We start from the raw sequence: 13,975 nt of genomic DNA, 5'->3' as shown, positions 1-13,975 counted from the left end.
GAGCCAAACCAGTCAGGGCTCAACTTTTTGAGGATACACAGACATAAAAGCCTTACAACTTCTTCAGTCATCTCTCCACAATTCAAATTGATTATTTGAAATACTGTGCCTAACAAAGTCAAAGTGTATAACAAAGTAAAATATCAAGTCTTCATAATCTGCCTCCAAGTTATTTTACTAACTTTGTGTATTATTTTTGTCAGATTTTCCAGATGCCCTGATTTTGTTAATGCTATAATTTCCATACTTATTACTTATTTTCCTTTTTAAATATAACTCAATCCTCTAAGAGACAGCAAATCATAATGGTCTGGAGCAAAGACTCTTGAGATCCAACCGCCTATATTTTGACTTTGCCACTTCTTAGCTGTGTGACTCTGGACAAGTTTTTGCCTATTTCTCTGACCCTCAATTCCTCATCTGCAAGACTGGGTGATTAAGAGTTTTTCCTTTAGATGATTCAGTGATTTTATATACAGAAAATTCTCAGAACAGAACCTTGTACATATTAAATGTTCAATAAACATTAGCAATTATTATTATTATATATATTTTTAAATATATTTTATTGATTTTTTACAGAGAGGAAGGAAGAATGATAGATAGTCAGAAACATCGATCAGCTGCCTCCTGCACACCTCCTACTGGGGATGTGCCCGCAACCAAGGTACATGCCATTGACCGGAATCGAACCTGGGACCCTTCAGTCCCCAGGCCGACGCTCTATCCACTGAGCCAAACCGGTTTCGGCTTATTATTATATTTTTTTTTTTTTTTAAATATATTTTATTGATTTTTTACAGAGAGGAAGGAAGAGGGACAGAGAGTTAGAAACATCGATGAGAGAGAAACATCGATCAGCTGCCTCCTGCACACCTCCTACTGGGGATGTGCCCGCAACCAAGCTACGTGCCCTTGACCGGAATCGAACCCGGGACCCCTCAGTCCGCAGGCTGATGCTCTATCCACTGAGCCAAACCGGTTTTGGCTATATTTTTAATCAAGTACTTCTTTAAATACCAACTCCTCTGCTAGGCATTCCCTAATGATATCATTCATAAATACTACTGTCTTACTTCACTGAATTTTTATAGCACTTACTGCTTATGATTCTAAAATAGTCCTTATATATAGTGCCTTAGGTTTTCTTCCCATGGTATGTTGTATTTAAACTCTAACGTGATTCGTAAGATCATAATAACAAGTTCTGATCTCATAGTCCTCCCTTTCTTCCATAAAGATCTTAGCACCAAAGAAACCAAGATGGAGGCATAGGTAAGCACCTAAACTGCTGCCTCACACAACAATTTCAAAACTACAACTAAAAGACAGAACGGACACCAGCCAGAACCACAGGAAAGCTGGCTGAGTGAAAATTCTACAACTAGAAGGAAAGAGAAAAGCTCACAGAGAATTGGAGGTACGGCAAAGGGTCTTTGTGCGCGCAGAGGGAAGGGCAGCTGAGAGCCTGACTGACTTTCTCTGGCGGAAGGGGGAAGGAAGCCCCCGACCGCATTGAACCCCAGTTCTGACTGCAGTGAACCCCAGTCCCGGGCGAAACCCCGTAAACCCAGGCTCATACAGGGGGAGTCTGGACTGTCAGGTAGAGAGAAAGGCACCCGGAGACTCGGAGACCCGGGGGAGACCCGGGGGAGCCCCGGCAGGCAGGGTTCCGGAGGTGCGCGTGCCAGTGTGCGCAAAGGCTGCGGAGGTTGCCACAGGCTTTCCCTAGCAGAAGGGAGTCCGAAGCTCCTGACTGCACTGAACCCCAATTCTGACTGCACTGAACCCCAGTTCCAGGCGAGCCCCTGGGGACCCGTGCTCTTGTGGGGGGAATCTGGACTCTCGGGGGGAGACTCGGGAGTCGGGGAAGGCAGAGGTCTGCAGGCGTGCGCATGCCAGTGCACACAAAGGCTGCGGAGGTTGCCACAGGCTTTCCCTAGTGGAAGGGAGTCAGAAGCTCCTGACTGCACTGAGCCCCAGTTCTGACTGCACTGAACCCCAGTTCCAGGCGAGCCCCTGGGGACCCACGCTCTTGTGGGGGGAATCTGGACTCTTGGGCGGAGACTCGGGAGCCAGGGAAGGCAGAGGTCTGCAGGCTGACTGGAAGCCAAGACTGTCTTCTCCGCCCTGAGACTCCACCCCATCCAATAGCACAGAGGTTATTGCAATTTGGCCAGTCTAATCCTATAAGGCTGTCTCCAACACCGAACTTCTCCCAGCGTAGACACAGCTGATCCTTACAGCCAACTGGCCTGGAGGTCAATTCCTCCCAGTGATACCAACAACAATCAAGACTTAACTACAACAAGGCTGTACACACAGTCCACAAAGGGGTGCACCAAGTGTGTCCACCTCAGGTTAACTGGGGAGGCCGACCCACTGGGCCATATAGGAAACCTAGCACACAAATCTACCCTACCAACTCAGGGAAGCAATGAAAATGCGGCGTCAAAGAAACAGATCACAAACGAAAGAAATGGAGGAAAACAAACGACTGGATATAGAATTCAAAACCACGGTTATAAGGCTTTTCAAGAATATCCTAGAAACGGCCGATAAATATAACGAGACCCTCGAAGGTATGAAAAAGGACCAACTAGAAATTAAACATACACTGACTGAAATAAAAAATATTATACAGAGACCCAACAACAGACTAAAGGAACACAAGAATCAAGTCAAAGAATTGAAATACAAAGAAGCAAAAAACAGTCAACCAAAAAAGCAAAAAGAAAAAAAAATCCAAAAAGTTGAAGATAGTGTAAGAAGACTCTGGGACAACTTCAAGCGTACCAACATCAGAATTATGGGGGTGCCAGAAGAAGAGAGAGAGCAAGATACTGAAAACCTATTGGAAGAAATAATGACCGAAAACTTCCCCAACCTGGTGAAAGAAATAGACTTACAAGTCCAGGAAGCGCACAGAACCCCAAACAAAAGGAATCCAAAGAGGACCACACCAAGACACATCATAATTAAAATGCCAAGAGCAAAAGACAAAGAGAGAATATTAAAAGCAGCAAGAGAAAAACAGTTACCTACCTACAAGGGAGCACCCATATGACTGTCAGCTGATTTCTCAACAGAAACTATGCAGGCCAGACGGGAGTGGCAAGAAATTTTGAAAGTGATGAATAGCAAGAACCTACAACCAAGATTCCTCTACCCAGCAAAGCTATCATTCAGAATTGAAGGGCAGATAAAGAGCTTCACCGATAAGAAAAAGCTAAAGGAGTTCATCACCACCAAACCAGTATTATATGAAATGCTGAAAGGTATTCTGTAAGAAGAGGAAGAAGAAAAAAGTAAAGATAAAAATTATGAACAACAAATACATATCTATCAACAAGTGAACCTAAAAATCAAGTGAATTAAAAACCTGAGGAACAGAATAATCTGGTGAATATAATAGAATCAGGGGCATAGAAAGGGAGTAGACTGATAATTCTCAGGGGGAAAGGGGGATGGGGGGGTTCAGGAAGAGACTGGACAAAAATCATACACCCATGGATGAGGACAGTGTGGGGGAGGTAAGGGCAGAAGGTGGGGTGGGAACCGGGTGGAGGGGAGCTATGGGGGGAAAAAGGAGAAACAATTGTAATAATCTGAATAAAGATTTATTAAAAAAAAAAAAAAGATCTTAGCACCTTCTATGGTCCAGGCACTTGATGTCTGTTAACTATTGTACACATCAGAAAATTTAAAACATCTGTGGATAATCAATGATGTCCCATTGTTCTTCCTCATTAGAACTTGGAAAATGTATTTTCAAAATGTTCTATTGTGAACTATATCATTCATATAGAAGAGTGTTTAAGAAATACATGATCAATTTTTAAAACATTAAAGTTAACAACTCTGTAAAAATCATACAAATTAACAGAACACCACCAATATCTTGGAAGACCCCTGTATGCTTTCAGGGTTGCACCTACATCCTTCATACTCAGAAGTTACCTAAGTGATGGAAATCACAATATTAACTTTTTAAAAAGGTTTACCACCAATGCCTATTTTTTAAAATATATTTGTATTAGTTTCATAGAGGAAGGGAGAGTGAGAGATAGAAATATCAATGATGAGAGAGAATCATTGATCGACTACCTCCTGCACACCCCCTACTGGGGATTAGCCTGCAACCTGGGAATGTGCCCTGGACTGGAATTGAACCCAGGACCCATCAGTCCACAGGTCAATGCTCTATCCACTGAACCAAACCAGCTAGGGCACCACCAATGCCTATTTAAACAACATAATAAGTTTTATGTTTTGGAATCATATTATTTTAGCTAATTATTGTGCTTCTGATATTCATCCATGTTAATGTGTGTCCTTGTAGTTCATTCACTTTCAAAGTTCTGTAATATATACAACTTAGTACTGATATTCATTGAATTGTTTCCAATTTGGAACTATTACAAATTACACCACTATACAATCTTGTTCATGTATCCTAGCCCACATGTGTAGTTTCTCTTGGGAATTTATCTAGGAGTGCAATTTCTGGGTTGTGGGATATGTTTATGTTCAATTTCACCAGGTAATAGCCAACTTTTTTAAAAAGTGGTTTTACTATAATATACTCCTACATGTCAAGTATGAGAGCACCTATTGTTCACATGGTGACAAACATTTAGTATTATCATCTTCTGCCAATCTAATGGATGTGTAATGGTATATTGTTATGCTTTTATTTCCCTTGCTTTAGTTACTAATGAAACTGTCTTTTCATATATTTATAGACGATTTGAGTTTCTTCTTTTGTGAAATATTTGTCTTTTCCCATTTTTCTACTGAGATCTGTATATTTACCATTTATTATACAAGTACTTTTAAATATATATATTACATATATATTTTAGTGATTTCAGAGATGAAGGGAGAGGGAGTGAGAGATAAAATATCAATGATGAAAGAGAACCATTGATCAGCTGCCTCCTGCATGCCCCACACTGAGGATTGAACCTGCAACCCAGGCATATGCCCTGAATGCGAATCAAATCGTGGCCTCCTGGTTCATAGATCGATGCTCAACCACTGAGCCACACCACCTGGGCTATACAAATACTTTTATTCTGAATACTATTCCTTAGTCAGTTATGTTGCAAATATCTTCTCTCAGTTTATGGCTTGTCTCTTCACTCTTTTACAGTGTCTTTTTATAAACACAAATTCTATATTCTTTCCTTTATTGTTTGAGCTGTGTCTTTGTCTTTACAAGATTTTGCCCTACCCTGAGGTCATAAAGATAATATATTATCTTCTAAACAGAAGTTTTCAAGTTTTACCTTTCACATTTTGGTTTTTAACCAAGCTGGAATTAATTCTTGTATTATCAAATAATGGTTCAATTTTCTTTCTATGAAAATAACCATTACCATAACAAAAAATTTTGTAAGTCCATAAATTTCCCAATGATATGTTTATTAACAACATGAGTGTTATATAACAATCTTTTGTGTCTGCATTCAATTAGTGTAGGTTTACATTTAGAATAAGCCTTGAAATCTGGTAAAGTAAGCTCTCACCATCTTGTTCTTTTCAAGATTATCTAGTGGATTGCGCAGCCCAGGCTGCTACCATGGTGAAGCTGAGCATAGAGGTCAAGCAGAGGATGCAGCAGCTCTTAAAGTGTGGCCAGTTTGCCATTCATTGCATCTTTATTCGACTCATGATTTACTTGGGGTTTAAGAGGGGTGCAGATCCTGGAATGCCTGAATCAACTATTTTAAGTTTACTCTGAGGATGAAAACTATTTGGTCATATGGATTTGGAAGCAATCAATGGACAGGAACAACATGGAAGGTTTGGGCTCCAGCTGGGACAAGAAATGGAACATCATTCAGACACGAGTTAGATGGCACCAGTCTTACTACCCAGATGCATCTGGAGCAGATTGGAAACTCTACTGACTTATTTATGATAGACTGTATCAAAATAAGTATTTTTAAAATGTGTTTTTTTAAAAAAAGCACCTTGTCTAGGCTAGTCTTGGACCTCAATTTCTGAATGAAATTTGAATAGATATTACATAATGTATCAACTGAATTGGTAATGTTTCACTGGGATGCACTAATGTCTGTTATACTTAAACTCTTTTTACATTTCAAAATTAATATTTTAAAATAATTGTTTCTATGGCTATTAATTTGAATGTCTTAGAAAGACATTAAAAGCAAGTTGTTTAAAAATTGTCCTGCCCAGCCGATGTGGATCAGTGGTCGAACACTTACTTATGTCCTAGGAGATCGCCAGTTCAATTCCTGGTCAGGGTACATGCCTGGGTTTCAGGTTCAGTCCCTGGTCGGGGCATGTGTGGGAGGCAACCAACTGATATTTCTCTCTCTCTCTCTCCCTCTCCCTTCCTCTCTAAAATTAATAAAAACATATTTTTTAAATTGTCCTTTTAAGTATGAGGAAAATAAAAGTGAAGGAAAACCATAAAAATTTAGTAGAGCCCTGGCTGGGTGGCTCATTGATTGGAGCATCATCCCATACACCAAAAGGTTATGGGTTCGATTCTTGGTCAAGGCACATATAAGAATCAACCAATGAATGAATAAATAAATGGAACAACAAATCGATGCCCCCCCCACACTCTCTCTCTCTTCGCTCTCTCTCAAATCAATAAATAAAAATTTTTAAAAACACTAAAATTAACCTTTTCCACCAACAATCTTTGAAGTAGCAAAGAAAAGACTGCCATGCTGAAGATCCATCATTTCTCCCTTCAACTTGTCCTCTGCGACATCAACAAGGGCGAGTTCATCAGCCATATCCTAAAATACATTAAAGTTATGAATAAGATATTCTGGAAAATGTTCCTATTTTAGAAGAATGAGAAAAAGTGTTGTGTGGCTATTTTATACTCAAAGGAGAGTTATATTTTTAATAGAAAAAAAATATATAAAAAATGATAGTTTTTTAATATGCCTAGAATGGGCCAGAAGTCAAGGTAAACAACAGAATGTAATAAAAATTCATTGTTTTGCCTTCATATAATTGTTAATTTTGTTAGAATTGGGTTTCTTCCACTTCAGATAACAGTTTAAAACCAATAAAAAGTTGCCCTGGCTGGCTAACTCAGTTGGTTGGAGCATGTCCAGATACACTAAGGTTGCAGTAAGATGACCTGGTCGAGGCACATACAAGAAACAACCAATCTATATATGTAAGAGCCCAGCAACCGAATGGCTGAACGACCACAATGACCAGTCGACCAGTCGCTATGACGCACACTGACAACCAGGGGGCAGACACTCAAAGCAGGAGCTGCCCCCTGGTAGTCAGTGTGCTCCCACAGTGGGAGCGCCACTTGGCTGACAGGCATGAGCGGCGCTCCCGCAGTGGAACAGCCGCCCAGTGGGCGGGTCCACAGCCGCTTGGCTGACAGGGATGAGCAGCGCTCCCACAGCGGGCTGATCCCTGTGGCCATGCCCCCCACCAGTGCACAAATCCATGCACCGGGCCTCTAGTCTATATATATAAAAGGTTAATATGCAAAGTGTCCCCTCGGGAGTTTGACCAGGAGACTGGGAGTTCTACCACTCACTATGACATGCGCTGACCACCAGGGGGTGGCACGGAATGAAGGAAGGCCCCAGCCGGCAGCCGAAGGCCCCGATTGGCTCTGACTGCCAGCCAGGCCTAGGGACCCTACCTGTGCACGAATTTTGTGCACCGGGTGTCTGGTAAATGCATAAATAAGTGGAACAACAAAGAGATGTCTCTGTCTCTATCTCTGTCTCTCTGTCTCTCTCTCTCTTCCCTACCGTCCTTCCTTCCCCTCCTCCATTCCTCTCTCTCTTCCTCTCTCTAAAAATCAATTTAAAAAATAAAGCCAATGAAAAATTATTAAATTTTTTCCAAGGATTTTACTATATTTAGCCCACATGCCTTATTTCTAAATTGGCTGAAGTTGTTTTTAGTATGCACCGTTATGGCCAAATAAAAAAGTAGCCACCTATAGGAACCCTTTCCATGTAGGTCAGTACAGTACAATTAATATCAGCCCCCCAACCTAACAGTAGATGGGCATATAACCAGACCCAACCAATTGTTCCATTCTTCCTTCTGGTCACAAAAATTAGTTCACAAATGGGCATATGGCCCAGACATAACAAATGGGCATAATGTCTATAAGGTTTGAAAATGGAAGATGGAAAATTAAGTGTCATTTTTCTTTGGAATCATAGCTCTAAGAATGACATAAGGCTCTTAAGAATAAACTGTATAGTCACCTTTACCACTACACAGAAAGACCCTGCCTGAGAATTAAGCCAACAGAGGAAATATAAACCAAGATATACAAATACTGTGTCTCAATATGTATGAATTCTAGAATCTAGTAGTACCTGAAGCTAGTTCTGCTCTTAGATTTTCTAGTTATATGGACAATATATAGTCTCTTTATATGCTTACTCTAATTTGAATTGGGTTTTCATCAGATTCAACAGAATATAAAACTATACAGAAGGAGGGTATTCCCTTAGATTCCAGTGGCCAGATTCCAAAGGTGAGCAATAACGAAAAAGGATACAAGTCCCTATTTACTAATGTTTTTTTCCTCAAATCAGGTACCATGTTATCTGACTGGACAACTGTAAATTCTAAAATTTACTAAATTATGTGTCCTATATCAGGAATAGGAGGAGGATGAGTTTCATCCAGAAGAATGAAACTTTTGGCTAGCTGATTTTTAAAAAATATATTTTTATTGTTTTCAGAGAGGAAGGGAGAGGGAAAGAGAGATAGAAACATCAATGATGAGAGAGAAACATGGATTGGCTGCCTTCTGCACGCCCGCCACTGGGGATTGAGCCCGCAACCCAGGCATGTGCCCTTGACCGGAACTGAACCTGGGACCCTTCAGTACGCAGGCCAACGCTCTATCCACTGAGCCACACCGGCCAGGGCTAGCTGATTTTTTAAAAACTAAATGTTTATGGATCCATTTTTACATCAATCTATGTATCTGTCTGGGTCTGGAACAGGAAAACAGAAACCATTCTAAGCATTTCAATGGAAGGGATTTAATATAGGGAATTGTTTAGACAGATGTTGGAAGGATGAAAGAAGAAAAAGATAACACTTGAGATAACCCAGAGATTGTAACCACAGCTTGAAACTACCACCCCTAAGGCTGAAGGCACAGAAAGACTAAAACAGGAGCTTCAAGGAGCTAGTCTCAGAACTCTGGAGGAGGCAAAATCTGGCTGCTGCTGCCACCACTGAATGGGCAAGATGAGGCCAATGCTCGAGCTCCAAAACAAATTGAAGGCAAAAAAAACAACCCACAAATACAGAAAAGGGGAAGGAAGGAAGGACGGAGGTAGGGAAGGAGGGAGGGAGGGAAGGAGGGAGAAAGGAAGGGAGGGAGGGAAGAAGGGGAAAGTAAAGGGGAGGGGGAGGGAGAAGGCATGAATAGTGAATCTTAAAAAATAACAGAGATTTTATGCTTCCTGATTTAAAAACTTATTACAAAACTACAGTAATCAAAGCTGTGAGGTAACAGAATACAGACATATAGCGCAATGGAACAAGACAGAGAGCCAAGAAATAAACTCTAATGCATATGATCAAGTGATTTTTGGCAAAGGTGCCAAAACATTCAACCAGGAAAGGATATCTTTTCAACAAATGGCATATTTTCATATAAAAGAATGAAGTAGAAGCACTTACTTTAAACCATATACAAAGTTAACTCAAAATGGATCGAAGATCTAAAACTATAAAACTCAGATGAAAAGCTTCATGACACTGAATATGGCAATGATTTTTAGATATGACACCAAAAGCACAGGCAACAAGAGTAAAAATGATAAACTACATTAAAATAAAAAACTTCTGTGCATCAAAGGACACAATCAAGAGAGTAAAGGGAAACCAAGGGAATGGGAGAAAATATGTAAAAATCATGTATCTGATAAGCAGTTAACATCTAGAATATAAGAATTCTTGCAACTAAACAACACATAACTGGATTTTTAAGTGGGCAAAAGATTTTTTAAAATATATTTTTATTGATTTCAGAGAGGAAGGAAGAGGGAGAGAAAGACAGAAACATCAATGATGAGAGAGAATCGCTGATCAGCTGCTTCCTGCACGCCCCTCACTGGGGTTAAGCCCACAACCCTGGCACGTGCCCTGACCAGGAATCGAACCATGACCTCCTGGCTCATAGGTATACACTCAACCACTGAGCCATGCTGGCTGGGCAAAATGGGCAAAGGATTTAAATAGACATTCCTCCAAAGAAGATACACAAATGGCCAATAAGCACATGAGAAGATGCTCTGGACACAGAAAGGAAAATTAAAGAACTTCCATTTCAAAATAACTTTGTTATTTTATCAAATTGTGTACTTTTTGTTTTATAATGAGCATGTCACACCATTTTTTTTTTTTATTGTAAAGTGGAAGCCATTGGGAAATATAATTTTCACCCATTACTCAAGGAAGACAATTCATTGTTATAATTCAATGTTATAATACTTAACAACGTGCCTATAAATAAATTTGCAATAGTCTCAGAATGGTAAACTCCAAGTAAATGTTTCTTAAATTGTGTCAAAATCAGATGAGAGGAATATGACCAAGAGAAAAAAAGTCTGATGAGAGGATACATATTTGCTGTCAATTGATTAGCCCTGCAAACCTGAACTCATCTATTGGCAAGACCTAAAAGTGCTTGATCTTCAGCCCCAGAATAGGCTTATCACTTACTTACCTTCAATAAGATACAAATTGCACAAGCCATGCCTACCGCACCAACCCCAACAACGGTGATCTTCTGATTGGAGGTTTTATCTTCCACAATTAGATTCTTAATCAGCTGCTCCTTGACCGTTGACATTCTGAGAACCTGAGAGATAACGCAATTTCAGTGGAATCGAACTCCCTAAATAACGCTCATAGCTAGCGATGTACTTAATCACACTGAACTAAGAAACTACCTCTTGAGTTTGCACCAAAGGGGAGCCAGGGTTGAGGGGAAGCCAAAGAAAGAATATCCTGGTCAAAGGTGTGGAGAGGTAGTAGGGGCTGAGGCACCAACAGGCTCCTTGAGCTCTCCCTGCTCCAGCCACCATTTTCGCCCCAGTGCCAGATACTCACAAATGCTCTGCTTGGGGCAACTCAGTACAGACCCCCACGGAAGCATAACACACAGCCTTTAAGGATTTTTAAAATAGGGACCCCGGAGAACAACAGCCACGGCAGTACAGGTGCGAAGCCCGGCTACGGTTATTCCCCGCCCGACACGCGAGCACGCTCCGCGTACGTCAGCACGCAAGCCCCGCCCCCGCCGGCCGGCGCAGGCGCATTGGCAGACGCTCGGCGTCCGCTCGGTGTGAGCTGGTTACCTGGGTGCCTGCAGTTACTCCCTTCTGCTGTCCGTGTGAAGAATTAAGAGACGATCTTGGAGAGTGTGCAATCAAGGTTATCGGAGTGTTGTTTCGTTTCCTTCCGGCGGCCTGGGACTGATTTTCCGGCCCTGACTTTTTGGAGACCCCACAACCACCCGGCTAAGCTCTCCAGGTCCCCATGGGAAAGAACCCTCCTGGGAACACCTCCTGTTTTTAGGGTTTTGCCAGCTTAAAGCAGTAAAGTGTGGACTTGGGAGTAACCAACCTGACTTTGAGGAACACACATTTTGGTGTACTTATCACACCTATATCCAAACATTCATTTGCAGGAATTTTTAAAAATTATTATTAAGCTATGTAACTTCAGGATGGAGTGCTGAAATAACGTTTGAATTTCTCTTGCGAGAGTAGAGGGTAATCCTGAAAATGAGCTCGGCCGGTGTGGCTCAGTAGTTGAGCATCCACCCATGTACCAAGAGGTCACTGGTTTGATTCCCAGTCAGGGCACAGGCCCAGGTTGCAGGCTTAATCCCCAGTGGGGGGCATGCAGGAGATAACCAATGGATATTTCTTTCTCATCAATGTTTCTCTCTTTCCCTTCCTCTTTCTCTAAAATTCAATTTAAAAAAAAATTTTTTTAAATAAAAAAAGCCCTAGCTGGGCCTGCAGACTGAAGGGTCCCAGGTTCCATCCCGGTCAAGGGCACATGCCTGGGTTGCAGGCTTGACCCCCAGGGGGGGACCTGCAGGAGGCAGATGATCAGTGATTCTCATCATTGATGTTTCTATTTCTTTCCCTCTCCCTTCCTCTCTGAAATCAAAAATATATATGGCCATGTCTAGTTTTCTAAGAGTGATTTTTAATTTATAACTCACACAAAGGGACACAACCTCCTCTGTCATTTTTTGTCATTTGCATTTGAATCTTCTTCAAAATCTAAAGGGTAATTCATTTTCTGTATCAAAGCCTATGATTAATATAGTTCAGATCATGCAATAACTGCTTAAAGCCCTCCAATAGCTTTCTGTCACACTTAAAAACGAAAATTGCCCTGGTTTGTGCAGCTCGGTTGGGCGTCCTCTTGTGCATAGAAAGGTTGCGGGTTCCATCCCCTGGTAGGAGGCATGCAGAAGGCAGCCCATTGATGTTTTGCTCTCACATCAATGTTTCTCTCCCTCTCCCTCTGTCTCTAAAAAAAATCAATTTAAAAAAAAGGAAAAAAAATAACCAATTTTTACAACCTATGATACGTTAAAAATTTGGCCTCCTCACACCTCTGCAACTTCATCTCAAAACACCCTTCATCCCACTCTCTCCCCAGCTTTTTCTTGGCTGAGAACTTCTTGCTGTTCCCTATATCTGGAAAGTTCTCCCCCAGCCCTTCTCAAAGTTGATTGCTCATTTTCAGTTTTGAGCATATATGCCACTTCCTCTAGCTTTCCTTGACCAATGTGTCAACTACCACCACCTCCCTACTCCTGTTCCTCTTAGGGACTTGAACCTATTGCCAGCCCCAAGCAAGAGGTTTCTATGGTGGACAGGAGTGGCAGCTGTTGTTGATCCTGTACTACACTTACTTGTGTGCTTCCACAGCAACTCCCTGCCTTTGAACCTCACTTCCATGGGGCTGAGAGGGAGACACTGCTGGCCTAGATGACCTCCAAATCTAAGCTCTACATCTGCTTCATACCCCTGTTGGCCTAAGGAGTTATCATCTGGTAGTGACCAAACTCCTGACTGAAGAAAAGCTCTTCATTCTTACCTGCCCAAGGCCTAGGGGCATTGGCAGGAGCCAGACATCCTCTCTGCCTGAGTGGTTTTCTCTGGTGGCTGTGAGCCAAGCTAACTTACCATTTTGTTACAAGAGAGCCAAATATGCAAGATTTTTGCATATTCCCACACCTACCAAAGTATAGTAGGCACTCAGCAAAGGATTAGAAAGAATATGGCTTTGAAGTCGTGATAGTTTTATTTTCTCAGCGTAGGTTTTAGTGGGGGGAAATATCTACACAGAGAGAGAGAGATATATAGGCATATCAACCTATATGAAAGGAGGACCATGTTGTGAACATTCCATTTTTTCCACCACTAACTGGCCGTTTGTGTGAGATGGCGGCTAAGACCTGCTTAATCCACTTCACAAGGCATTAAAACTAAAATGAGATCATGTTCCATTAAAAAGACTCAGGGCTCCTTGCAGAGTTGGCCTATTCCTTGCCTGGGGCAAAGATACAATGTGTACCTGGAACACTTACTGTGCCAGAAAGCAAGGAAGCTTAACAAGATTAAATCTGAAAAATCTATAAAAGTTTAACAAGTCTCTCTTAAGCATTATTTTTCAGTCATGTTGGTGTTGACTAATTTATTGTATCAAATAATTTGATATTAATGTAAATAAAAAATTTTTTAAAGACTAAAGGTGCCTAACTTAAAAGGCTGTAGGATTAAATACACTTTTCTCCCCCAGTAAATTGAAAAGTCCCAAGATTAGTGGTGGGAGTGCACAACTGTGTGGATCCACAGAATCCTACACTTCGAGTAAATTTTATGGTAAGTTATAGCTTAAGGTTGGTCTACAGGAAAGCAAATTAATTGTCAAGACTACA

The 13,975-nt window shown here is 41.2% G+C and overlaps 2 protein-coding genes across 2 annotated transcripts in view; one reads left to right on the top strand and one right to left on the bottom strand.

Moving 5' to 3' along the window:
• LOC308234346 (L-lactate dehydrogenase C chain) overlaps positions 1 to 10,861 on the bottom strand; it is a 35,351-nt gene extending 24,490 nt beyond the window's left edge. Inside the window, exons 1-2 of the mRNA XM_080641938.1 lie at positions 10,733 to 10,861; positions 6,665 to 6,782 (exon numbers count right to left, since the gene is read on the bottom strand). Of these exons, the coding sequence (XP_080498064.1) occupies positions 6,665 to 6,782; positions 10,733 to 10,858 (244 nt within the window). The 5' untranslated portion in view covers positions 10,859 to 10,861. The remainder of the gene's footprint in view (positions 1 to 6,664; positions 6,783 to 10,732) is intronic.
• Positions 5,585 to 5,746, top strand: LOC308234345 (mitochondrial import receptor subunit TOM7 homolog; the record flags this gene model as incomplete). Its single annotated transcript, XM_080641937.1, has 1 exon — positions 5,585 to 5,746. One exon carries the CDS (start codon positions 5,585 to 5,587, stop codon positions 5,744 to 5,746), a length of 162 nt encoding a protein of 53 aa, XP_080498063.1.
• Positions 10,862 to 13,975: the final 3,114 nt, after the last annotated feature.

This window comes from Plecotus auritus, assembly GCF_963455305.1.
Source record: "Plecotus auritus genome assembly, chromosome: 9".
Classification (NCBI taxonomy): domain Eukaryota; kingdom Metazoa; phylum Chordata; class Mammalia; order Chiroptera; family Vespertilionidae; genus Plecotus; species Plecotus auritus.
This window is presented reverse-complemented; position numbering and strand designations above follow the sequence as displayed.